General features: G+C 41.2%; 1 protein-coding gene across 1 annotated transcript in view; it reads right to left on the bottom strand.

The window, feature by feature from the left end:
* BRAF (B-Raf proto-oncogene, serine/threonine kinase) overlaps nt 1-26,561 on the bottom strand; it is a 409,670-nt gene that overhangs the window by 340,928 nt on the left and 42,181 nt on the right. Inside the window, 2 exon segments of the mRNA XM_029616061.1 lie at nt 3,434-3,697; nt 24,168-24,269. Of these exon segments, the coding sequence (XP_029471921.1) occupies nt 3,434-3,697; nt 24,168-24,269 (366 nt within the window).

Below are 26,561 nucleotides of genomic sequence, written 5' to 3'. Positions count from 1 at the left end.
CCTTGATGGTGCAGCATTGGAGGTAGAAGGCTAACAGCGGGATGTGGCGACAGGTTACTTGCAGGCTCCGGACCATTCAACCCGGGCCTGCACATGAAAAGAGAAGAAAAGTGGCTATCTAAGACAACAACCAAGAAAAGAGGAAACAAACAGGTCTGATCATGCTGAAGAAAGTTCTCTAACATGATGAGGAAGCATCCAATGTTATCTGCAGACAAAAAAGGATCAAGGGGGGCCAAGGACAGCAGCAGCGACTAAGTGGGAATCCTGCACATGCTTGGAAAAGTTTAAATGCTTTTCAATAGCTTTTCAGGAACACTGACCATGTTGGTGCCATTGAATCACATCACCCACAAGTGTAGCTGCATTATGTTACAGATGTGTCAGCCCAGACATGGAGTGGAGACATAATATATGGTGACAGACTTCTCTGAAGCAATAAGACTACTTTGAATGTTGGTAGAGCTGGAGTTTATGTTGCAACAAAGCACCAAGCTGGCATCTACATCAACATGCTTGATACACAAAATGGTGATGCACACTGTTTGATGCCACCAGCTGCATCAAGGTACCCAACACCTATACCTCAACACATTTGACATATTACTCAATAATATCTTAGTTATCATTCTGTCAAGCTCAGCAAGTTATCGTCCAACAAATACTGAGGTGGGCCTTTTACGTGTCCTTCAGTGGCAGTTTCAAGGTTCAACTCAAAAGATTCTGATCGTCCCCCTAGAACACTGTTGCAGTTCAGCCTCAATGTATAAGGTAGAGCAGTCTTCCATGAGTTGTTGCTTGAAAGCATGAGGAATATCCACAATTTCTGAGATTTTGAAGCCATGCACTGAAGAGCTGTACAAATGCATTAATGCTTCTTCATAAGGTTTGGCACTAACTCTTTTAAACTTGTTTTTTTAATTTATTTATTTATTTATTTATTTAAAAGTCTTTGTATATTGCTTATGCAATGGGAGTTAGATCTAAGCGGTTTACACGTTAAAAACATACATAATAAATTACAAATAAAAAGGAATGCACAGACAAACAAAAATTTCTTACTAACAAATTTAGAATGGTTAATACAAGTATAAAAAACAACTTAAAAGTAGGGGATATAATGTGGAGGGAATTAAGAGAAATAAAACAAACCCTTCTCTCAATTTGAGGGGATGGCAAGATCTGCCTTGAATCCTGGGCCTATTCTCAGTAAAAGACAACGAAGAGAGAGAGGGCCATAACACCAGAGTAGCTGTGGTCAGTTTCCTAGGCCTTGTGTTAAGCCTTTGATGCAACATCTTTCTGGACTTAAGTTCACTATAAAGAAAATCCCATAGCCCAGGGCTTCCCAAATCCTTCCTGGGGACCCCACAGCCAATTGGGTTTTCACGATATCCACAATCAATATGCATGAGATAAATATGCACTTACTGAGTATCCAGTTTATTCAAATTTATTTCATGCATTGTGGATATCCTAAAATGCTGAGTGGTTGTGGTGTCCTTAGGATAGGACTGGGAAGCCCTGCCATTCCTTCCATATCAAACTGCTGTCAGCAACACCTTGGAGCAGATCTCACAGACAGACACAATATAGGCCATCCCCAAATACCTGTAACACTCAGAATGAATGCACTTGAGACTACCATGAAGAGAATGTATAAGTGAAATTAAACAAATATATTTTCTTTTTGAAGACATTTAGCAAAATATTTTAAAAAGCTGAACCACAGGAATGTGGCACTACTGACTAAAAATAACTGTGGGAGCAATGAAGAATTCATAAAACTTTCTGAAATGCCAAAAACCTCATTATGGAAAAACAAGAACATTACCACATACAATAATGTTAATAACTTGAATACCACTGGAGCAGCTGCAGAACCATTGAAAACCTGTTCAGCTGAGTGGAGAACAAAACTAGAACTGAGGAAGTTGTGAAATTGTTGGTGTATCAAAAGTGTAACAACCCTGACTGCTGTGCGGTCCTCTTGCCTGCACAGGCCCTCCATGGGCTGCAGTCTGAGCTGTGCAGGCTTGCCTCGAAGGCACATGAGGCAGCCTTGCCATGCCTTAAAAGCCTGTCTCACTCACAGCCCACTGCCTCATCACTGAGTCTCCATTACTCCCTGCTGTGGCCACTCAGGGCGCTTTAACTTGCTTGACTAGGTTCCTGTTTGCCTGTTCTACCTCATACCTGTTTCCCTATCTCCTGTGGGACCTTCCTGCCTGATTGTTATCCCTATTTCCTGTGTGGCCTCCCAGTGGCCCTCTTACCTTTTTTCTGTCCTTGTTTGTCTGATTCCTGCCTTGCCCTGCATTCTGTTTCTATATTGCCCTGCCCTGTGCCTTTCTAGCCCTAGCCCTGTCCTTGTCCTGGCCTTGGTGTCTTGCTTATCCTACCCCTGTTTTGCCTTGTTCTTGTTTTGTCCCTCTGGTATCATGTCTGTCTGGTCCCTGCCTTGCACCCTGTTCCAGTTCTGCCCTGCCTTTGCTCTATGCTTATATTCCCTTCTCCTTGTTTGCCCTGGTTCCTGCCTGCCCAGCTTTTCTTCCAACTTGGATTAACTTCTTGTTCATGTCCCGGCTTAACCTTCGACATTGCTTTGCTTGCCGCCAACCCTAACCTTAGCCTGCCTTCATCTCTGCTTGAACCCCTTGCTTCAAGTGCACCGCCAGCAAAGTCCTGCCAGCCACCAGAACCCGCAGGCTCAAAACAAGGTGGTGGTGGCGGGTCAGGCAAAAGACCCTGCACTGCCCTACTTTTGAGACCAGTGCTGCTCCTGCTTGGGGAGTACCTTGAACTGGCCTGCACAGCCGTGAAAAAAAGTTATGCACATGAGCAGAAAAACCTTTAGGTCTTTGCCTGAAATTTCTGAAAATGTCTGTTAGTACATACTGCTGCATGTAGCCCAACTGTATGATTATTCATTTGCTTGCCTTCAGAGAACATTAGCTTTATAACATAGAAAAAAACATTTAGGGCCTGATTCAAGGTAGTTTCCCAAAAGTACAAAAAGGGGAAATAGCCTTAATGAATCAAGTCTTTATATGCTTACTTCACTATATGAATCATTAAGATAACATTTTAATAAAATCAGAGCACAATGTAATAGTAGACACTTTTACGGATGTGGTCAGTGATTTCAGGCTATATTGATCATGCATCAAGATTAAACAGACATCAATTTAATGCTGCTTGACCAATCACAATGCATGATTTTTCTCAAAGGGAAACAAAGTCAAAAGTCTCACTAAAACAGTGCAATTCATTATAAGCTTCTTGAGTAAGCATAATTGTTATAATTTTTTAAATACTGGTACATAACCTTAAACCCACCACAATATAAAATTACTTCAGAATTCTGATGTTTCAGGGAGTTTTCACTGTTGCAAAGTGGGAAAGGAAGATCCAACACAAATAGCTGACTCACCACAGTCCTCTGTTTGTTGGGCAGGAAGACTCTAACAATCGGTTTTTGTGGGGACTTGGGATTCGTCCGGGATAGTTTAGTGGGGTTCTGGATGATGGCAAGAGACAAAGGCGTAACAGGGGGGTTGGAGGCAGTAGATGATATAACCATATCAGTTGATGCCAAACTGGAAACTGAGAAGTCTGTTCCATTTCCCATGAACTCCAGTAACTGTTGTTCCCTCTGCTGTAGGGCATCCAACTTGCTGGTGTATTCTTCATAAGCCTGCAAAAACAAGTCAGATTGGAAATTTAAATACAATGAATCTCTCACAAGCACACACTAGGGTCCAGCCTATATAAACTTATTCAACGTTAAAAGTCATTCCACACAACCTTTTAATTTATCAGTTTATGGAATATTCAGGGCTCATGGCTGTCCAAGGCAGAGATTCTGTACAGTGCCCTTTTTCCTTACATCACCAATTTCTTTTGCAAGGTAATTTCCTCATTTACCAACTGCAAAAGGCTAGACGACGCCCTCCTCTGAGACCAAACTCATTTGCGCACTGAATGAGTCTGTGCAGCATTAAAATACTAGCCCTCCCTATCAACATCAAAACATGCTGCTTCCAGAGGGAGTGCTGACTGCAGAACCTGTATCTGCAGGTGGTAGGTTGGACTTGCTAGGTAAGAATACCTAAAAAAAAAAAGATCTGAAAGCATTAAACCATTACTAGCTGTGTTTATTGTGTGTTAGATTAAGGCTAGTAGTTGTTTGCAAGTGTTAAGAATTGTGGGTGTTTAGCAATAGGACTTTGGGTTATTTTGCGAGCTTGTATAAGTTAATAATTGTTTGCCACTATTAAGAACTGTGAGCATTTAGAAATAATAGGCTTTCAGCTAATTTTGTGAGCTTGAATAAAGCAGAATTACTTACTTGTAACAGGTGTTTTCCAAGGACAGCAGGATGTCAGTCCTTACAAATGGGTGACATCATCAGATCGAACACGGCACGGAACAGTGATCTCAAAAAATCTAGTGCTTTCAGCATGCTCTACTAAGTATGTGCAGTTTTAGCCACCTCCCTGTTTCTCGTACAGAGTCCTTCAAGTCCATGAAATAGCAGATACATGGAAAAACCAACTCCCATGGGAGGCGAGAGGGTATTTTGAGGACTGACATGCTGTTATCAGAGAACACCTGGTACAGGTAAGCAACTCTGCTAAACAGGATGGCAGTACTCACACATGAAAGAATTCCAAGCTAGAAGCTGCTGAAAACAGGAAAAATGGTGAAACACTTTAGTGTGGAAGCAGCACCAATTCCCACCTTTCCCCTTTTTCAGTGATGCAGCTGACCTATAAGGGCTTTAGGAGGGAAAAGAGTTGGGTTTTTCACCTCAAAAAAACTGGTACAACAGACAGAGACAAAAACCCCGATAGGCAGCAAAGTGTCCAACGGCACAGGCATGATGCGAGCACGGGGTGAAATGGCCACCGAGCTGCACAAAAACCAATACAGACAGAACTTCCAAAAAGTGAACTCCGACTAGCACCAGTAGGCCTAGGACACCTTAGGTACAGGCAAAGGGATAAAATTACCAAATACAAGAGAAAACATGAGGGCCTGGGACAGGTGCCTGGATGCCCTCACTTAACATGGCGGGTGGGGGAACGCCACCCCCCCCCCCCCCCCAACGAGCAGGATCCGGGCGTCCAGGGTAGGCATTGTGTGGCTGGTCCCTATTTTTCCTGCAACAGATCGGGTGTGGTGTTGGGGGAGGGGCACGGGGTGATGATGCTGACCGGCTCTGAAATATGGTGACAGGGCAGTGCCATTTCCTTTTCATTGCTGGTCATATCACATCCCTCCAGCACGCTGTGTGCTCGCTCAGAGCGGGCGATCGGGAGAAGGCGCAGGACCGGATCAAAGGCAAGCTACCGCGCTGTAGCGGGGATGCCAATCGAGAGCACACATGCGGTAAAAAAGTCTGCAATTCATAGAAGAGAGTGTGATGAGGCAGCGGAGTAAGTCTTCCGCCAGGTGAAAGCAGCCACCTTTGGGAGGGGGGGGAGAAGAGGCCGGATCTCCGAAATAAGGCTCAGGCACACGCAGCGAGTCAAAACGAAACAGGTATAGGGGAAGCAGAATCTGGCAGTTCAATCCAAAGCCCACCGCTTACGTTCAGGAGTCAGGTACTGTACCCTCTCCCACATCCAGTCGCAACGAGGCCTGAGAGGTAGACGAAGGAAGGTGCAAGGCAAGAACGTAGAAAGCCAGCCACTCAGAGAGAGCGCGATCATGAGGTCGATGAACACACACATGCACAGCGAGGTTGGGTCCAGTCAGCAGGCGCAGCAAGGACAGGCAGGACATTCAGAAAGCATGCATGTTCAGCCTCAAGACTCAGCAACAGATTTAGGAGAGCAATTGGGGAGCACAGGCAATGGCCTGGTTTTTTTTTTTTTGAGGGGGGGGGTTGTTTTTTATTTTCAAATATTTTCCAAATTAATACAGGAGAAAATCTTGTATAGAAATATTAGTGCAAAACAGGTAATCCAAATAGAGGTAATACAATATTACAGCTTCCAAATAAACATGCACTAAAATAAAGGAAAAATGGGAGGACTCAGAAATATGAGCGAATTATCAATCAAGAAAACATTTCAAGAGGAAAAAGCTGAAAAGGCTGAGCGAGGATCACGACAGCTAGGGGTGCCTCTAGGAGTGCATATCTAAAAACACTCGAGTTTTAGAGGCTCAAAAAAACTATATCATTTACATTTTGATATCTAACATAACATTTGCATGGATATTGGAGAATAAGAACATAAGAACATGCCATACTGGGTCAGACCAAGGGTCCATCAAGCCCAGCATCCTGTTTCCAACAGTGCCCAATCCAGGACATAAGAACCTGGCAAGTACCCAAAAACTAAGTCTATTCCATGCTACTGTTGCTAGTAATAGCAGTGGCTATTTTCTAAGTCAATTTAATTAATAGCAGGTAATGGACTTCTCCAAGAACTTATCCAATCCTTTTTTAAACACAGCTATACTAACTGCACTAACTACATCCTCTGGCAACAAATTCCAGAGTTTAATTGTGCATTGAGTGAAAAAGAACTTTCTCCGATTAGTTTTAAATGTGCCACATGCTAACTTCATGGAGTGCCCCCTAGTCTTTCTATTATCCAAAAGAGTAAATAACTGATTCACATTAACCCATTCTAGACTTCTCATGATTTTAAACACTTCTATCATATCCCCCCTCAGCAGTCTCTTCTCCAAGCTGAAAAGTCTTAACCTCTTCAGCCTTTCCTCATAGGGGAGCTGTTCCATTCCCTTTATCATTTTGGTCACCCTTCTCTGTACCTTCTCCATTGCAACTATATCTTTTTTGAGATGTGGAGATCAGAATTGTACACAGTATTCAAGGTGTGGTCTCACCATGGAGCGAAACAGAGGCATTATGACATTTTCTGTTTTATTCTTCATTCCCTTTCTAATAGTTCCCAACATTCTGTTTGCTTTTCTGACTGCCGCAGCACACTGAATCGATGATTTCAACGTGTTATCCACTATAAGTGATGCCTGGAAAGAATAGCAATCATATAATTAATCTGATGAGATTAACTCTAATTTATTGGATTGCATCCAAGACTGTCCTTAAGAAGACATATTTAATTCAAACTCATTTAAACAAGACTAGGGGGAAAGCTCCGTGGCCCCGCTCCCCTGAATCTGCAATTAAAACTTGTTAATACTATTCATTTTCATCGCTCTTGCCTGGGGTTGACTGCCGGAGGTGCTGCTGAGTCCCGCCATAGCAAGAAGTCCCGCGGGTAATGCGCCGGTCGAGGGCACGCTGCAAGTCAGAGCGCCGACCTCATCGACCGCGTGCAGTCAAAATGGCCGCGGCAGCTCTCGCAAATCGCCAACTAGATAACGCCCCTCCTAAAATTCCCTCTAGGACTGAAAGCACAGAGGGTATCAACTTACTGTGCCAGGAATTACATTTGCTCGATGTTTGGCGGATACTTCGTCCGCAAGACCGTGATTTCACTTTTTTCTCTCATCCGCATAATGTGTATTCTAGGTTGGACTATCTGCTAGTCTCAGATCAGTGCTTCTCTAAGATTCGGGATGCTACCATAAGGACTATTTTCCTGTCAGATCATGCACCGGTGACAATGGTTCTTCAGTGGGGCCTAGGGCTCCGACCCCCGTACTCCTGGCGCATGCGACCCGACCTTTACTTGGATAAGGAATTCCATGGGTACTTACAAGTGTGCTGGAAGGAGTATGTTGAACATAATGCGACTCCTGATGTCTCCCCCACGACAGTGTGGGAGGCTGGGAAGGCAGTTATGCGGGGGGCAGTCATTGCTTATGTGGCAAAGAAAAACAGACGCTGTAACGCAGAAATTTTAAGGTTTACTGGGGTTCTTAAAAATGCACAAAGTGCTCACATGGGGGACATGTCAGCTGATGCTAAAGCTCTCTTAGATCGGGCTCGGGAGGCATTAAATAGCTTGTTGCATCAACGAGCCTCAAAGTCTCTTAGGTATTATCGGTACCAATTATATAAATATGGCAACCGGGCCAGTCGACTCACGTCTCACCTGGTTTGGCCTCGGGGTCAGCGAACATCTGTAGTGGGTATTCGAGATAGGCAAGGGGTACATCAGACCACTCCTGATGGTATTGCAGCCAGGTTTCTAGAATATTATACAGCTTTGTATGCTACAAAATATATGAATAAGGAGACAGCGGACTTGATGTTTAGTGGACTCCCCTGGCCTCATCTTACTCAAGAACAACTGGAGTTGGTGAACCGCCCTATTACTACTCAGGAAATTTATGCTGTCATCCGGAAGCTTAGGCTTGGCAAAGCGGCGGGGCAGGACGGGTTTGGGTCAGAGTACTATAAAATTCTTAGCTTTGGAGTGCTCACTCCTCTGCAATCTTACTATGATGACTTATTGCATATTGGCGCCCTATCAGTGGCGGGCATTTATCACCTTAGTGGTTATAAAAAGAAATTTGTTTGTTTTTGTTTGTTTGTTTTTAATTTTTCTATACCGATGTTCCTAACCATATATAAGTGATCTATTTAATGCCCATTCACTTGGTATGAAGGTCTCAAAATGAATGGCAGGTTTATGAGCTGCTGAATGGGTGTTTTTTTGCTTTTTGATATTATTACCACATTGAAATAAGGTTTTTGTGATTATATTGTCTAGTATAAAGGGGCAGCACAGATCAGATGCAAATCTGACAAAATATATTAATATTTTGGCAGTGCTATTGGTTATAAAAAACTGTTGTCATTAAACAGTTCTAGGCCCCTAACAAAAGCATTTAATTGGCAGCACATGTAGAGAGCTTAACAGTAAATGCAGTCTCTGTAGAGGAGGCATTAAATCACATCTGTGGTTTGTCTTGGCATCAGTGCATTACTCTGATGATTAATACAGTAGGCACACTAGAAGGTTACTAGTATTGAATGAAACACTGCAAAGAAATACAGTAATACATCCTCAAGGATACATTACAACAGGGACAACTCTGGGGTGTAGCTACAGAACTCTTTTGTGCCGTGCCAGCTTTTTCTGCCCTGTGACCATCTTCTTTACAAGCTACACCTATTTAAATGTTATTTCACAGAGGATACTTTTCTGTGTAGGGTTTGATGGAGATAATGTATCTCTCATCATTTGGAAGTAATGTGGCACTTACATCATTAGAACATGGTATTGTGAAATAATGTATGTTAAACCCTCCTTAAAAGCCCAGGACCGGGCATTTAGCCTGGTCCACCTTAAGCCACAGACAGGAAGGGAGCTCCATTCTGAGGGCTTTCTCCTTAGAAGGGGATAAAAAACTAGGCCCAAGGAGAACACAGGGGCCCCAGAGAAAAAGCCTAGGGAAGAAATACTTCTGTCTTTTGTTTGAGAACTGCTAAGGTAAGTAGAGCTGCTTTTGTTAAATTTTTTCTGTGACTAATAAACAGCTTATGAGAAAACAGCCAGAGTCCAGTCTGAATGTGTTTTCTGACCAGATACTGACTGCAATGGTTGGAGAAAAAAAATCAATGCAGTACCATATCAGAAACTTTATATATTTTAGGGGTTTCCATTTTGCCTTTCCTTTACGTCTTTCATATTCAAAACTGCAGTCAGATAAAGGTGAATTTTCAAAATGTTATGCATGTTAAAATGAACATATAGGTGTGTAAATAGCCTCTACTCTCACACTCCCTATTTTATAAAAGTAAAAAATGTGTGCATATTTTCACTTTACAACGAGCTGGAGTCAAGGAGTACTCCTGCAGAAGCGGCACAGGGCTGAAGGGCAGGACTGTTGGTGGTCTTCTATCTATCTAGTCCTTTCCCCCACAGGTTGAGCCCTTGGGTTCCGAGGGCCAGTAGATCTTGCCTTCTGGAGAACATCATGGTTAATGCTGGATTCAAACACAGGCTGGGAGCTGGACACAGATAGGGCTGGAAGCAAGGCTAATCCTAAGAGCAGGCAGGAAAGGATATAGGCAGGGCTGGAACACGGTACAGACTGGGAGCTGGAACTAGGTACCGGCAGAGCTGGAGACAAGGTTGGAATTGAGAGCAAGGCCTGCAAAAGCATACAAGGGTAAGACAATGACAAGACTGGACAAGGACTGGACTAGATAGGCAACAGGAAACAAGAAAGCCCAAACAGAGCACAAGGCAGGCTAGGCGAAGCTAGGGGGCCCGGAGGCTGAAAAGTAGAGCAGAAAAGCCCAAGAGGGCACCAAGCACTGTAGGTGGACCTAAAAGGCTTCAGAGCAAGGCCAGGAAGCCTGGAAGAGCTCAAAGCGTAGCTACGCCTGGAATGCCACGAGGCAAAGCAGAATAGCAAGGAAGAGGTGGCCAGGTCAAGGAGCAGAGGTGACTCAATGAACAGGCACTGAGGGAATGGTCAAACTAGGTTAAGTAAGGCTGGAACTAAGGTGTCATGTGATCATCAAGGAGCTAACTTGCATAGCTGTGAGCAAGGCTCATTGAGGACCCCTGGTGGAGGGGAGACTATGAATCAGGCAAAACTGTAACAATGTTAAGTTGCTATTTTAAAAGACATGCATACATTTTCCAATTTACTTGTGCATTTTTACATTTGCTAATTATCTGACTAAATGATATTAAATTTGTTTATTGTATAGTACTGACTGGGTGGGAGGTCTTGGGGGAGTTCAGGCTAAATAACCAGGAAGGTCTCGATGACCTGAATAATTGGTAAACTGGTTAATTTCATTTACACGTGCATGTTTTAAAATTGGCCAATTTACACAAGTCATACTTTACTTTTAAAATAGGTAGAAAAAGCACATGTTCAATTCATTGCAAGTATTCGCATGCAAGCCTGCATACATGCATATGTTTTGGGGTAGAGATACAAGTGTTTTATAAAACGTGTCTATATATCATATATGCAGGTTATAAAATACTATGGCAAAACTACACATATTTGCTACCGTGCGCCGTTGTTAAAAGTATTTCTTCCAAAGTGTATTCTGATAGAGTTCATCCTTGATTTCCATTTGTGAAAGGTTATATATTCTGCATGTGTGTTTATATATAGTGTCTGAATCTAAGGCAGAGAATGCAATGGTATGTTTCCCATTAAATCTCACAATCTGAGATTGCCTTGCTGCCTTAATGTTATTTACCTTTCAATTTATAGAATTTGGGGGTTCTTACAGCTGGCTTCCTGTTCAAGGAATGTTAGTGTGGAACTTTGGTTATTTTTTTCTGGCTGTACTTTAACTTTACTGATCGCTGGGTAGAGAGTGGCTGGGGGTGGTAAGCCTTTCACTAACTCACCACTCAAATAAACACCATAGACAGCCCCACACATTCAGTCATGCACACCCTTCCACTCATTCATTCATGCATGAACACTGACCCTCCATAATCCACCCCACTCAAGCCTTCCAACCACACAACAACTACTCCACTGTATACAATAATACACATTTAATTATATTATTTCAGATGGCCTTTTCCCCAAGTATAACATCTTTAGCTGTTGCTCTCATTTTCCCCCTAATTTATCAGGGGGGAAACAAGAGTCTGCAGAGTCTATTGTGGGAACTGAATTAATTTTTCTATCTGCTTTGCAATTTCAACATCTCTGCTATTTTGTATTTTGCTTAGTACAGGAGAATAGTGAAGGAATGTCCCTGAAATCTTCCTTAACCAGCCTGGTCCACCTTAAAAAGTATAAGGCAACAGGTAGCTCTAAGGGGGGAGCCCTGAGAGCAGAGTTAAGAATATAGCCCTAGGGGAAGAAAGACAGGCCCCAGGGACCCCAGGAGAAGGCATCTCCTGAAACATTTCTATCCTAACCGTGACTAAGAAGGGAAAGGCAACTCCTTTAATATAGCTGGCCTGCTTCTAGGGGAAAGAATGTGAATGTTTTAACCTGAAGTTGTGGAGTAAGCAGACTGCTGGTATTTTCTGCACTGTAAATAAAGCACATGAAACAGTCTCAGATCACTCATGTTATCTTACATAGGTTGATGATCATACAAAGACACTAATTTCCCAATTATCAACACAATTATAATGACGCTTAGATAATGACCATCATATTAGGCATCATTGTGCAGTGCTATACAGATTGTCATCACTCTGCTTTATATTTAATCATTGGTCAGTCCGATGTTATACCACAAAAATGTTTTAAATATTTTTAAAGTGTGCTCCTTAGATTCTTCATCCGTGAAATTAAAATAATGATTGGCTTACTTTTATCATTATAGTTCATGATTAAATACAACTGAAAGTTGACTTATCTGAGATATTTGTGCATGTATTTTTCCCACAAAAAGCAGTCAGCAATTTGTAATTTCCATACCCATATTTTCAATGCTGTTAGCCGGTTACGGTCTCTCTGCCCGACACGGTACCGTGTTTCGGACCCTGTAAAGTCCTTTGTCAAGGGCTCCTTCTGCATCAAAGCACAAATTTATTGTTCATTACTCAAAAAATACACAAGAAATACAGTTACCAACCTTGTTATTCAAGTTACTCAAAACAGTCCTTACTATGAAAGCAGCATGGCGTTTCTCAGCGTTTTTTTCTGATTCTTTTCCGGTCACCCCCGAATGTTAGATTTACCCTGATATGGCTGCCTATGTCATGGTCACATCACTCCTCCCTCTCCAGACCTTTAAATAATGGAATTCCACTCTATGACGATATTTAGACCAGTCGGTGTCACCATATTCATCAAAATATCCATTGTTGTTCACGGAGATTCAATACTGCATTGGGATCACCACCCCGCGGATTCAAAGGGATGTAGTCCAAAATTCGCAATTGTAAATCTTGAAATGAATGATTTTTTTTTTTATGCAGTGAGCCACCATAGATGCTAAAACCTTTCCCGTGGTGATACAACTTCGGTGCTCAATAAGTCGCACTCGTATAGTATGTTTTATCCATCCTATATAATACAGATTGCATGGGCATACAATGAGATAGATCACTCGCATAGATGAACAATCAGTATATTGACGTGACATGTGTATCTTTCCAGATTTATCTGTCCAATTTGGACCGACAATAGTTTGCTTACACATAGAGCAATGGTCACATTGCCAGTGGCCAATATTCAAATCCGTATGCACTTCTGATATTGGAGACAAAAAAGAATGAGTGATCATATCACCCAAATTTTTTCCACGACCGTATGTTATTATGGGTGATTTTTCAAACACTTGAGTTTTCAACACAGACCAATGATGGCGAATAAGAACAGCTATTTGGCCTGCTTTTAAAGAATATGGTATAGTACATACTAATGCAGTCTCATCCTGAGCTGTGGTGTTTTCCAACAATAACCATTGTCGCTCAGCGTGGTATGCACGTTTATATGCTTTTTTAATGCATTTATACGGGTAACCACACATCAACAATCGTCGTTTAAGTTGCTCTGCCTGTACTATAAATTCATGTTTAGTATCACATAATCGCCTCAGGCATAAAAACTGCCCCACTGGTAGATTAGTCCAAAGGTGGTACGGATGAAAACTAGTATAATGTAATAGAGTATTTTTCTCACTCTTTTTATAATATAATGAAGTCGACAAACTACCTCCCATCTTTGTAATCTGTAAATCCAGAAAATTAATGGAGGTATAATGGTAAGAGATGGTAAATTGTAAATTAACATCAAGAGTATTTAACCATTGATGAAAACTCAAAAGACTCACTTCATCTGCGTGCCATAGACAAAAAATGTCATCAATGTATCTAATATAATTGGACACATATTGGAATTAAGCTGCTGGATACAATTTCTCTTCTTCAAAAGATGTAACATAAGTTAGCTAAGCTTGGAGCCATGGTTGGTCCCATCGCCGTACCACATTTCTGCTTATACCATACTTCTTGAAAAATGAAATAATTATCACACAATGCTAATTCAGCAATTGTGTACAAAAATTCAGTTGGGATACGATGGGGTCGCTCTCTTTTTTCTAACACTTGAAGCAAAATTTTTAAAGTGTCCAACTGCGGAATACACGTGTATAATAATTGAATGTCAAATGTCACTAAAATTGCGTGTTCAACATTATGGATGTCCTGTAGCATATGCAACATGTGTTTTTCAGTTATTCATCGGAATAATGCTCAAAAATGTAATCAGTATCAACATTCGGGTAGAGGCAATTACCATCCTCCCTATCGATCACAGAGCCGACGATTTTTTCAGCAAACTCGTCAATCCATGGCACCAGATTTAGAGCAGAGACCGTGGACTCGATCCCAGTCCAAGAATCAAACGTAGTAAATTTGTCTCAATTACAAATATCTAAGGCTCAACAACTAGTCCTAGATAGGGGGCTTTCTTTTGTTCCATATCATGCTTATGATGCTTTTGCATGACGGAGACATTTATATAAGTTTTGTAGGAAATTACAACTTACCTTATTTTTTTTGAAATGTGAAGAAAGTATAGATATGTCTATAGTGCATCCTAAATCACAATGGTTGCCTCCAGGTCAAATCGATGCCTCAATAAAGACATTCATGGACCTTGTACTATGGGATTTAGAGATAATTGAACAGAAGAGAGATGTACCACGTTTAAAGTTTCGGCGGGAAGAGTTTTTGGCTTTACAATCATTGAGGAAAGATCAAAGTATTATTATTAAAAAAGCCGATAAGGGGGGCTCAGTGGTCATCTTGGACCGAGGAAAATATATATCGATGGTCATTTCCCATGTACAGGATCCTAAGAATTATGAAGTACTGAGGCAAGATCAGACTCCTGGTCTACAAAATAAAATTGATAAAATTGTTGAAGTTGGGTATGTTTCTGGTTTTTTAACATCTCGTGAGGCAAGATTTCTGCGGGTAAAATACCCAGTGTCTACAACTATATATATATGCTACCAAAGATGCATAAAGACGCTGTAAATCTTCCTGGTCGGCCTATTGTTACCACTATAGGTTCGTTGTTAGAACCTCTTTCAACTTTCATTGATGTGATGATTCACCCTACTGTAATGAGAGCTGTGTCATACTGTAAAGATACCAAACACATGTTGCATATGCTACAGGACATCCATAATGTTGAACACGCAATTTTAGTGACATTTGACATTCAATCATTATACACTTGTATTCCACAGTTGGACACTTTAAAAATTTTGCTTCAAGTGTTAGAAAAAAAGAGAGCGACCCCATCGTATCCCAACTGAATTTTTGTACACAATTGCTGAATTAGCATTGTGTGATAATTATTTCATTTTTCAAAAAGTATGGTATAAGCAGAAACGTGGTACGGCGATGGGACCAACCATGGCTCCAAGCTTAGCTAAATTATATGTTACATCTTTTGAAGAAGAGAAATTGTATCCAGCAGCACATGTGTCCAATTGGATTAGATACATTGATGACATTTTTTGTCTATGGCATGCAGATGAAGTGAGTCTTTTGAGTTTTCAACAATGGTTAAATACTCTTGATGTTAATTTACAATTTACCATCTCTTACCATTATACCTCCATTAATTTTCTGGATTTACAGATTACAAAGATGGGAGGTAGTTTGTCGACTTCATTATATCGTAAAAAGAGTGAGAAAAATACTCTATTACATTATACTAGTTTTCATCCATACCACCTTCGGACTAATCTACCAATGGGGCAGTTTTTACGCCTGAGGCGATTATGTGATACTAAACATGAATTTATAGTACAGGCGGAGCAACTTAAATGACGATTGTTGATGCATGGTTACCCGTATAAATGCATAAAAAAAGCATATAAACGTGCATACCACGCTGAGCGACAATGGTTATTGTTGGAAAACACCACAGCTCAGGATGAGACTGCATTAGTATGTACTATACCATATTCTTTAAAAGCAGGCCAAATAGCTGCCCTTATTCACCATCATTGGTCTGTGTTGAAAACTCATCAAGTGTTTGAAAAATCACCCATAACAACATAGTCATGGAAAAAATTTGGGTGATATGGTCACTCATTCTTTTTTGTCTCCAATATCAAAAGTGCATACGGATTTGAATATTGGCCATTGGCAATCTGACCATTGCTCTATGTGTAAGCAAACTATTTCGGTCCAAATTGGACAGATAAATCTGGAAAGATACTGATTGTTCATCTATGCGAGTGATTTATCTCATTGTATGCCCATGCAATCTGTATTACATAGGACGGATAAAACGTACTATACGAGTGCGACTTATTGCACACCGAAGTTGTATCACCACGGGAAAAGTTTTAGCACCTATGGTGGCTCACTGCGTAGAAAAAAAATCATTCATTTCAAGATTTACAATGGCGAATTTTGGACTACGTCCCTTTGAATCTGCGGGGTGGTAATCCCAATGCAGTATTGAATCTCCGTGAACAACAATGGATATTTTGGATGAATATGGTGACACCGACTGGTCTAAATAGCGTCATAGAGTGGAATTCCCTTATTTAAAGGTCTGGAGAGGGAGGAGCGATGTGACCGTGACGTAGGCAGCCATATTAGGGTATATCTAACATCCGGGGGTGACCGGAAAAGAATCAGAAAAAAACGCTGAGAAACGCCATGCTGCTTTCATAGTAAGGACTGTTTTGAGTAACTTGAATAACAAGGTTGGTAACTGTATTTCTTGTGTATTTTTTGAGTAATGAACAATAAATTTGTGCTTTGACGCAGAAGGAGCCCTTGACAAAGGACGTTACAGGGTCCGAAACACAGTACCGTGTCGGGCAGAGAGACCGTAACCGGCTAACAGCATTGAAAATATGGGCATGGAAATTACAAATTACTGAAAGCTTTTTGTGGGAAAAATACATGCACAAATATCTCAGATAAGTCAACTTTCAGTTGTATTTAATCATGAACTATAATGATGAAGTAAGCCAATCATTATTTTAATTTCATGGATGAAGAATCTAAGGAGCACACTTTAAAATATTAAAAAATTTTTGTGGTATAACATCGGACTGACCAATGATTAAATATAAGGCAGAGTGACGACAAGCTGTATAGCACTGCACAATGATGCCAATTATGATGGTCATTATCTAAGCGTCATTATAATTGTGTTGATAATTGGGAAATTAGTGTTTTTGTATGATCACCCCTTTGACTCACAATTTCCAAAAAAAAAAATTCATCGTTCTGAGCATTTGAGTTGTATCTTACAAAGGTTGTCAGCTAGGGGACTTTCTGTGCTAAATAAGGTACAGCCAGAGATTCATGCCTTAGGAGGAGGAAAATAAAAAAATTAAGTTTGGAAACTCGGTTGCTCTAAAATGTTGTACAGAGCAGAGACTGGGTTACAGAATTGTCTGAGCTATATAGCAGCAGAGCAGAGCTCAAACCTTCGGGGGGGGGGGGGAGAAAGAGAAAGAACGAAGAGAGAAAAACACTTTTTTTCTAGAAAACCTGGTTTGATCTAAAGCCTGGTACAGAGCAGGAACTTGTGCTGAGAAGTTCTGGGATAGACAGCAGCACAAACCAGGAAAAGGTAGTAAGAAGAGAAATTTTAGAAACCTGTTTTCCTTCTGCAAAGAGCAGAGGGCCTGTGGCTCTAAACAATATACAGAGCACAGGCATGCGCAGAGCAGAAGGCTTGTTCCAGTGAAGAAATGCTCTAGAGGAATGCACAGATCATGAATAAGCATGAAGAACTGTGGCTCTAAACTATGTAGTGCACATGAGCGTATAATGAAGACAATTTGCCTAACAGTCTGGCTGCAGGAGCAGTTATGACAGTGTAAAGAAATAGCAGGCCAAGACGACTAGCTTCACCTGAGTAAGAAAACAAAAAGTGAGTTAGTACCAGATAAGCAAGGTTTTGTTTCTTTATCAAAATGAAAAAACCAAAAAGAGTGTTTGGAACTCAGAATTCAATATGGACACAAGTAAAAGAATATGGGAAGACACTGAACAAAGAGCACAGTAGGTGGTTCTGATAATTGGGGCTTGGTTAAGGGTAACCTAGCAAAAATGGGAAATAATGGCCCTGTAGCCCTTACCTCGGGTTTAAGTGGAAAGATGTTGAGAAAATGATGTAGAAAACATGTAAAGTGGAAAGGACCTTTAGATGTGGGGGAAGAGTCAACACAAGTTCAGGCTGAGGAAGTATACTGGAGAGAGAAATCACTTCCAAGAAAGAGATTCAGGATGAGCAGATAGGACCGAGCTGAGAGCGAGGGTATGTGAAGGAGTGTCCCTGAGAAACCTCCTTAGCCAGTGCTGGACAGGCATCTGGCCTGGTCCCCCTTAAAAAAGATAAGGCAACCAGGAAAATCTAAAAGCGGTGTTATACATACAGCCCCAGGGAAAGGAAGACAGGCCCTAGAGACTCCAGAAGACAGCTCCTGTAACATTTCGTCCTAACTGTGAGTAAGAAGGGAAAGGCAGCTCCTTTAATGTAGTTGGCTTGCTTCTAATAATTATGAATGTTTTAACCTGAAGTTGTGTTGTTGAAAATAAGTAGACTGTTGGTATTTTCTGCACTGTAAATAAAGCACTTGAAAAAACCTCAGCTCATGCTATCTTACAAGGAGTTTCATGTTTGTTTCTATTTCTCCAGTGTTGCACTGGGTGCAGAGTTTGGCTTCTTGGCACTACTATTTCCGTTTTGGTCTGCATATTTTGCTTTAACAGTTTTAATCACATATTATAAGGGTAGCCAACCCCAATCCTCAAGAGCACAAACAGGCCAGGTTTTCAGGATATCCACAATGAACATCCATGAGAAAGATTTGCATGCACTGCTTCCACTGTATGCAAATCTATCTCATGCATATTCATTGTGAATATTGTGAAAACCTGGCTTGTTTGTGGTTCTCAAGGCCCAGAGTTGGCTACCCCTGGCATATTAGGTCTTTTAGTGAGGATCATTATGCATAACTGAGATTAGTTATTCTGTTAGCATGTAACATCATGTTAGCATGTAACATCATAGCCAAACCTGTTGCAGACATCATTAACTGCTCTCTCACCCAAGACCTAGTTCCTAACCAACTCAAGTTGGCCATGCTCAAACCGCTCCTCAAAAAACCCAACCTTCCCACCTCAGACCCAGCTAACTTCAGACCCATAGCAAACCTTCCTATGATCGCCAAGATTATGGAGAAAGTTGTCAAACAACTTACAGAATTCCTTGACGAAAACAACATCCTCACCACAAACCAATTTGGTTTCCGTAAGACCAAGAATACCAAATCGCTATTAACCTCACTATCAGACACAATTATCTTTAATCTGGAAAAAGGCCAACCTTGCCTCCTCGCACTTCTGGATCTCTCCTCAGCGTTTGACACCGTAAACCACCCGTGCCTCCTGCAGCGCCTAGCTGACATCGGCATCACAGGAGCAGCCTTCAACTGGTTCAAATCGTTTTTGGAGAACAGATCTTACAAGGTCAAGATAAATAATAAAGAGTCTCACGCCATTGAATCAAAGAGGGGGGTACCGCAAGGATCATCCCTCTCTCCGACCCTTTTCAATATATATCTTCTCCCGCTCTGTCACTTACTCACCAACCTCAAGCTAATACACTTCCTATATGCGGATGACATACAAATTCTCATCCCTATAGAAGACTCACTTCTCAAAGCCATGTCATACTGGAATAAATGCCTTTCAGCTATCAACAACCTACTCGCCAGCCTCAACCTGGTATTAAATACAAACAAAACCGAAATCCTCTTCATAGCACCGGAAAACTATGTCCCACCCACACCTCCTATCGCTATTCAACGCCCGGATACCTCCTTGCACTCCAACTCGCATCAAGTAAAAGACCTGAGGGTCATCATAGACAGCGGATTCAGCCTCAATAAATTCGTTAATAACACAACAAAAGAATGTTTCTTTAAACTACAAACCTTAAAGAAACTAAAGCCACTCCTTCAATACAGAGACTTCAATACAGAGACTTTCGGGAGTATGATGGCTACAAGCCATCATACTCCCAAAACTGGACTACTGTAACTCTCTCCTTCTAGGCCTTCCAGCATGCACCACCAAACCACTTCAGATGGTCCTGAATGCCTCGGCTAGAATTCTCTCAAATGCCAAAAAAAGAGATCATATTACCCCAATCCTTCATCATCTCCACTGGCTTCCAATTAAATACAGGATCCAATTCAAGTCCATAATGATGATACACAAGGCCTTACACAACATCGCTCCTCTCAACTTAACGTTTCAACTCCAGCTACACACCTCCGTGAAACAGACTAGAAGTGCATATCAGAACAGACTAATCACCCAACCAGCGAAATCATCCCTGAGGAAACGCGCACTATCCACAGCGGGCCCGTCACTCTGGAACTCGCTACCTCCAGACCTTTGCCTTGAACCTTGCCACACCACATTCAAAAAGAAACTTAAGACTTGGTTGTTCAAACAAGCATTCCCTGAGAGCTAAGAACAGGAAGAAAGACATTTTCAGACTTTTCGCACTTCCCCCTGCCCATAGCATAAAACTCCTGTAAGAGATCATTATTGAACTGTATATAATCATATAATCACGTTATTCATTAACTTGCATGTTAATTTTTTAACTGTTTTTAACTTATTTTTTTAACTGTTTTCTTATCTGTTTAGCAGTTTAGACTATTTTGTAAATTTGATTAATCCGTTCAATGTAAACCGCTAAATGAAGCGACAGTTCCTGTTCTTTGTAAACCGGGGTGATATGTATATTATACAGGAACTTCCGGTATAGAAATACTATAAATAAATAAATAAATAATAAATAAATGTAGGAAAAATATAGGAATTTTCGGCATGCCAGCTTTTTCTGATTTCTAATGTGCACCTTCCAATACAAATGATTGTGTTGTTCTAAAACAGGTAGCTAAGCTTGCAGGCCTGTTCTACTTAATGGGTCTCACTGAAAATTGGTAACAATGTATTGACAAGATGTTAGTAATGATGTCTATTATCTGCAAGATTATTCCAAAGAAAAGGCCCCTGACAGCATGATCAGTCTTAAGTCCTAAGGAGATAAGAAACAGCAACAGGAAAGACTGGACGGATCTAAAGCTTCCTTTTTCTTTGTTACTATATTAGCAAATATGTTGACAGCTTATGTTTTTATAAGTTGTATGGGGAATTGTCCTGGTTCAGTTTAGCACCCACATTTGGACTGCACTGGGTGGGGGGAGGTGTCAAGGGATATACAGTATATGTTTAAATAACTGGTTTATATTTATCTAGCAAATACTATAATAAAAACCCTCACCAGTAGGATATCACCTCTGTCTTGGTAATTTACAGCTAGTGCTCATCTTATTACTAGTATTGTGACAACCAGCTTCTTTCTGTTGTTAGGAAGGTGTTTTATACATACACACACACACACAGGAGATATTGCAAGACAACCTGCTTCAGTCTGCTAAAAAACTAAAACTTGGGATAAAGTTCACCTTTCAGCAGGACAATGATCCCAAGCACAAGAGCAAAGTAACATAGGAGTGGTTGAACAACAAAAAAGCAAATGTTCTTCAATGGCCAAGACAAAGTCCAGTCTCAATCCAATCAAGAATCTGTGGCACTATTTGAAAATTGCAGTCCATAAGCATCATCTAACTAACCTGGCAACCTGAAGCAAATCTGCCAGAAAGAATGGGAAAAATCACCCCCAAAATGTACGCAAAGTGGTTAAAAACGTACCCCAACAGACTTAAAGGTGTTATTGTAGGAAAATGTGGCTCTATCAAGTACTAGTCTGCACTAGGCTCCAGGCGCCTCCCCAGACTTGCTGGTTCGCCCATGCGGCTGAGTCAACTACACAATCACACAGAGGTCTACAACCATAACAGTCTGAAGGGGTTGAATACTTATGCAAGCAGCATTTTTCAATTTTTAATGTAAAAAAAATTGCAGAGAAATAATGAATTGTAACTTTGAAAATTTACTTTAAGAGCATACTGGTTTGCAATAAAACATACTGTCTGGAACAATCTATATAAGTGTCATTTGTAATCCACACAAATCTGCTGACTTTTAGGGGGGGTCGAATACTTTTGCAAGTCACTGTGTATCACACACACATATATAAAGATATAGATACACTAGATGGCACCCCTATACCAGAATATATACAATCAAAGGATCCCAGAGAGCTAGTGAGTGATGACTACTTAGGTCAGTGCCTGAACATGTGGGCTGCTTTTCTACATCTCTCATGACATTTCTTGGCCCTTGATGATCATCTCTCTTTTTTTCTCCAAGACTACTGCCGAATATTTACCTGGTTCATTCTATTAGGAATGCAGTTTTTATAGTGCTCATTTACCACTATGCTAGGTTTTCTATCATCCAGCTGTTTATAGGTTGGCCTAGTAAATATATATTAGATTCAGATTTATGCTAAAAATGTAAAGAAACTGGCAGTAGTAGCTGGTGGCAGGAGCTGGGATGCAGGTGGCAGTGGAGAAGCAGGTAGATCTCAGTAGATTTGACCCCATCAACCTAAAAGGCATCCCACTGACCCTGAGCATATACAAACCATGAGTACACCTATGTGAACTAGAGAGTAAGAAAGAAAACTAGACATTTCCCCTGATAGCATAGGTCTGTGAAGATGTCTCCTCCCCCTGATCAGAGTCTCCATGTTCTGGGCCAGATGAGAGACTATATATGCTGAAAGGACTTGCAGAGTGTCCCTTCCAATATTTGGGCCTACAACTCCTGAAGCAAGGGCCAACATGACAGTGGACAAAGTCAGTACCATAGAAACTGACTACATGTTAGACAAGGCAGACAAGGCTTAAAAAGAGGTGTTTGGTGGGTTAGACTGCAATAGAAGATATAACATAATATCCCTACTCCTCATCAACGCACAATCTATCACCAAAAAAATCCCCATCATTCACGACCTCCTGACAGACAATCACAACGACATCCTATGCATCACCGAAACATGGCTCAAAAAATCCGACACAGCCCTAATCAACCAATTGCCACAAGCAAATCACAACATCTTCTCACTACCCAGACCATGAAAAAAAGGAGGAGGCCTTCTCCCCATAGCCCGCAAGAAGCTCAACATCACGTGCATCCCGATCACCTCCACAACCCCCCTAGAAATAGGCCTATTTAAATCTAAAAACCTCAAAATCCTATTACTATACGCTCCTCCCAACTGCCTAAGTCAAAACCTCTCCCCCCTCATTGAAACCATCTCATCTCAGATTAACATGGACCTACCAGCCATAATATTAGGAGATTTCAACCTCCACATGGACTCCTCCCCACTACCCCCACCATGCAAGCTACTCCTCGACACCCTGAACGCTATGGACTTCAAGCAAATCATTCACTCCCCAACGCAGAAATCAGGTCACACCCTCGACTTTATCTTCATCAACAGCAAAATCTCAACTAACAGTCTACCCACCACCACCAGCATTCCCTGGTCTGACCACAAACTCATCCAGACCACACTACTCCTCAAAGCTCACCAGCCCTCACCAAGCGATCCCAAAAAATACATCCACTTTCCCAAACCATGCCCCAGCGATGTCATCGCCGAACACTTCCCCCATGCCCTTAATACACGAAACCTTACAAATCCAAACACCGCCATCAACTCCTGGATGGACATCAACGCTGAAATCACCAAAACACAGAATGCAAAATCCGAATTCCGCCCATTATGCTGAACAATAAGTATTAGATATAAGAGGAATTCTCCCAACTCTGTTATTGTGAAAGGTACACAGCTCTTTGCAGAACAAGTGATGATCCCCCCTCCCCATGACCATAATACAGCGAAACTGGGGAGTATTGTAACAGAATAAAATTGTTCATCAACCCCTAGATATTATAGCCTATAAGGTAACAACAATTGTCCTACATATTAATCATTGTGCGTCACAATTTTAAAAGGACTTAGTGACTGGTCTGGAAATGTTTCATGATATTACATTATAGTTTGTACATGGAATATACTGCTCAACTGCATAACTCTATTTGAATTTGGTCCTTTTTCTCTTCTTTCCATCATCCTGTTTTTCTCTTTCTTAGATTGTTACATTCAAAGTATACATTTGAATCCAGTTTGTAAATAAGTACTGTAACTATATAATTCTATGAATATGTTTTTCTATACTTTCAAAAATAGTGCACTGGCAGATTTACATCTTTAGCACTACTGAGGCATACCAACTATTCACTTCCATCTTCTGACAGGGCATGATGCTCTGGACTCACCTCCAGGTATATTGAAGGCGGATTATGTTCTCCTCCAAACTTCTCTAAAAGAGCCTCTATATGTTCTTGGGTCAGTTTAATCATCTGTTTGATGTTCCAGACCTAAATAAAAAAGAAAGTAGAACTTTTATTTATCTGCATAATATCAAGAAGTCAATATTCAGCAGAGAGGTGAACAGGACAGTTACCCAGGAAAAGTTGCTCAGATAACTTTACCCATATATGCAGCAAAACATCACTGGGTAAGTGGATTCTACTGAATATACTTGGATAAAGTTATCTGGGAACTTTAGGAGTGATTTTTTTCTGACCAAACTTATCTCTGCTAACTTTAGCCAGGTAGCACTGAATATCAATGCTCACTGGCTAAAATTTAACCATGTCCCTGGAAAGAGAAAGTTTCTTACCTGCAATAGGTATTCTCCAAGAAAAGCAGGATGTTAAGCCTTCACAGGTGGAGGCCATCATTCAACATAGACCAGCCTGTGAAGATGCTAAACTTTCTAGAAGTTTTGACGTGCTCTACTGAGCATGTGCACACCATCCCATGTTATAGATGTCACATGGGGCCCCTTCAGTTCTTGGGTTTTATGTTTTGTTTTTTTTAATCTGTTTTTTTCACATCACAAAGAATACAAAAATACAGAATACAATGAGATCTCATCAGAGGCCACTATCTATACAACTCATTCTGACCAAGTAGAAGTGACAGCATAATCATATAGAAAACTGATACAACAAAGGATTCTCTGCAACTTTTCTCCTTTTTTCTTTTTTCCACATTAACCCACCTCTCAGAGAAGAGACAGTAAAATCCCTTCCCCAATCTATCCCCACCCCATATCACACAATCACTCTCGACTGATTCTATCATCTTAATATGGCTTAAAGTAGTCTGATAAATTTCTCCCACAAGGTAAAATACCCTCACATCATTGGTATCTGTTTAGGTTTTAGAGCATTCTTTTTCTACAGTTGCATCTATGCCATCTGCCTCATCAATACTTTCCAAGCTCCCACTGTTGGCAACACATCAGATTTCCAGTTTAATAAAATATGCATTTTAGGTAGCACATTGGCAACAATGGTAAATTTTTCCCCCCTTGAGGAAGCTGTGTTGCACCGGAGCTGGACCCTTGAGCCAAGGTGGGGCTGACGCTACCCGTAGTTCATTCAAATTTTCCTGAATATTGACTCTGTTAGGTGTTGAAATAACTTTAGGCAGAAAATATTTATTTATAGCTGGTAAATTTTCTTCTTCGAAGCCGAGGACCTCTTAACATAAATCTTTTTAAGGAAACATATGGGTTTTCACCCAATACCCGAGGAAAATTTAGAATCCTTATATTTAAGTGTCTAGAAACATTCTCCAAAGTTTCCACTCTTCTGGCAATAAATTGTTTATCTTTTACCACCGCCGCTTTAAATTTTAAGATTTCTTGCTCCTTCTCCTCCAAAGTCACAATTTTCCTAGAAACTTGATCAAGTTTCTTTTGAAATTCAGACAAATTATGAGTGCTTTGAGAAGCCAAAATCTCCACTTTCTCGCTTAAGTTATTCACTGCAGATGCAAACCCACCATCAGGTCCCATAATGCAGCCATAGTAACAGTCTCAGGACAATCCGGGATTTTAAGGGGCTTAGATAATGGGGTAGACTCTTGCGGTATTTGCAGGCTTATACCAACTGGACTTACCCCAACTGCCCCTTCTCCCAGTCAGATTCCTGTAGTTCCCGCGCTGCACCTCATCTCAACCGGGGCGACCGCAAACGCTGGTATTACCTGTGGGGCTGCGGTCAACGTTGGGAGTCTCTGCAAACAACCTGGAAGAGGTCCCTTCATCCAGCGCATCGGGTTGAAACACAAGCCCTGTGCCTTGCGTTGGAGCTGCTCTTTGGTCTGGGCTCAGCGTAGTCTCCTCCGGAACAGGAACTTCTCTCAGTTCCTTGTACCAAGGGCTCCTCGACTCCTGGAATTTCGATAGTTGAAGAAGTAAGGAACCGTGTGTTCTCCTGCTGCAATATCGATAACGGTAGGGGTGTCGAGGGGTAAACCCTGATTTTTCCCCTTTGGGTGGCATTTTGAGTGTTTAGATAATTGTTCGTGGCAACAGCAGGATACCGCTCCGTTCCTACTCATAGCGTGCCGCCATCTTGGATCCTAATAACTCAATCCTCTATCTGTATTTTTAACACATAACGGAACCATCTGTAAAAAAATAGAGATACTTAGGAAGGATTACCAACTTCACCAAGACACACCGCCCCATAAGTGACAGAGGCAGATTTCTACATCTCCAAAGCTGCAACTTAATCTTGTCTAAAGTAAACGTGAAATTACGTTTATACATGTCAGAATCTTTATGGGCCAACAATCCCCAGTTAACATATACT

Source organism: Rhinatrema bivittatum, chromosome 9, assembly GCF_901001135.1.
Source record: "Rhinatrema bivittatum chromosome 9, aRhiBiv1.1, whole genome shotgun sequence".
NCBI classification, from domain to species: Eukaryota; Metazoa; Chordata; class Amphibia; order Gymnophiona; family Rhinatrematidae; genus Rhinatrema; species Rhinatrema bivittatum.
The sequence above is the reverse complement of the archived record's forward strand: the minus strand, read 5'-3'. Positions and strand labels throughout refer to the sequence as shown.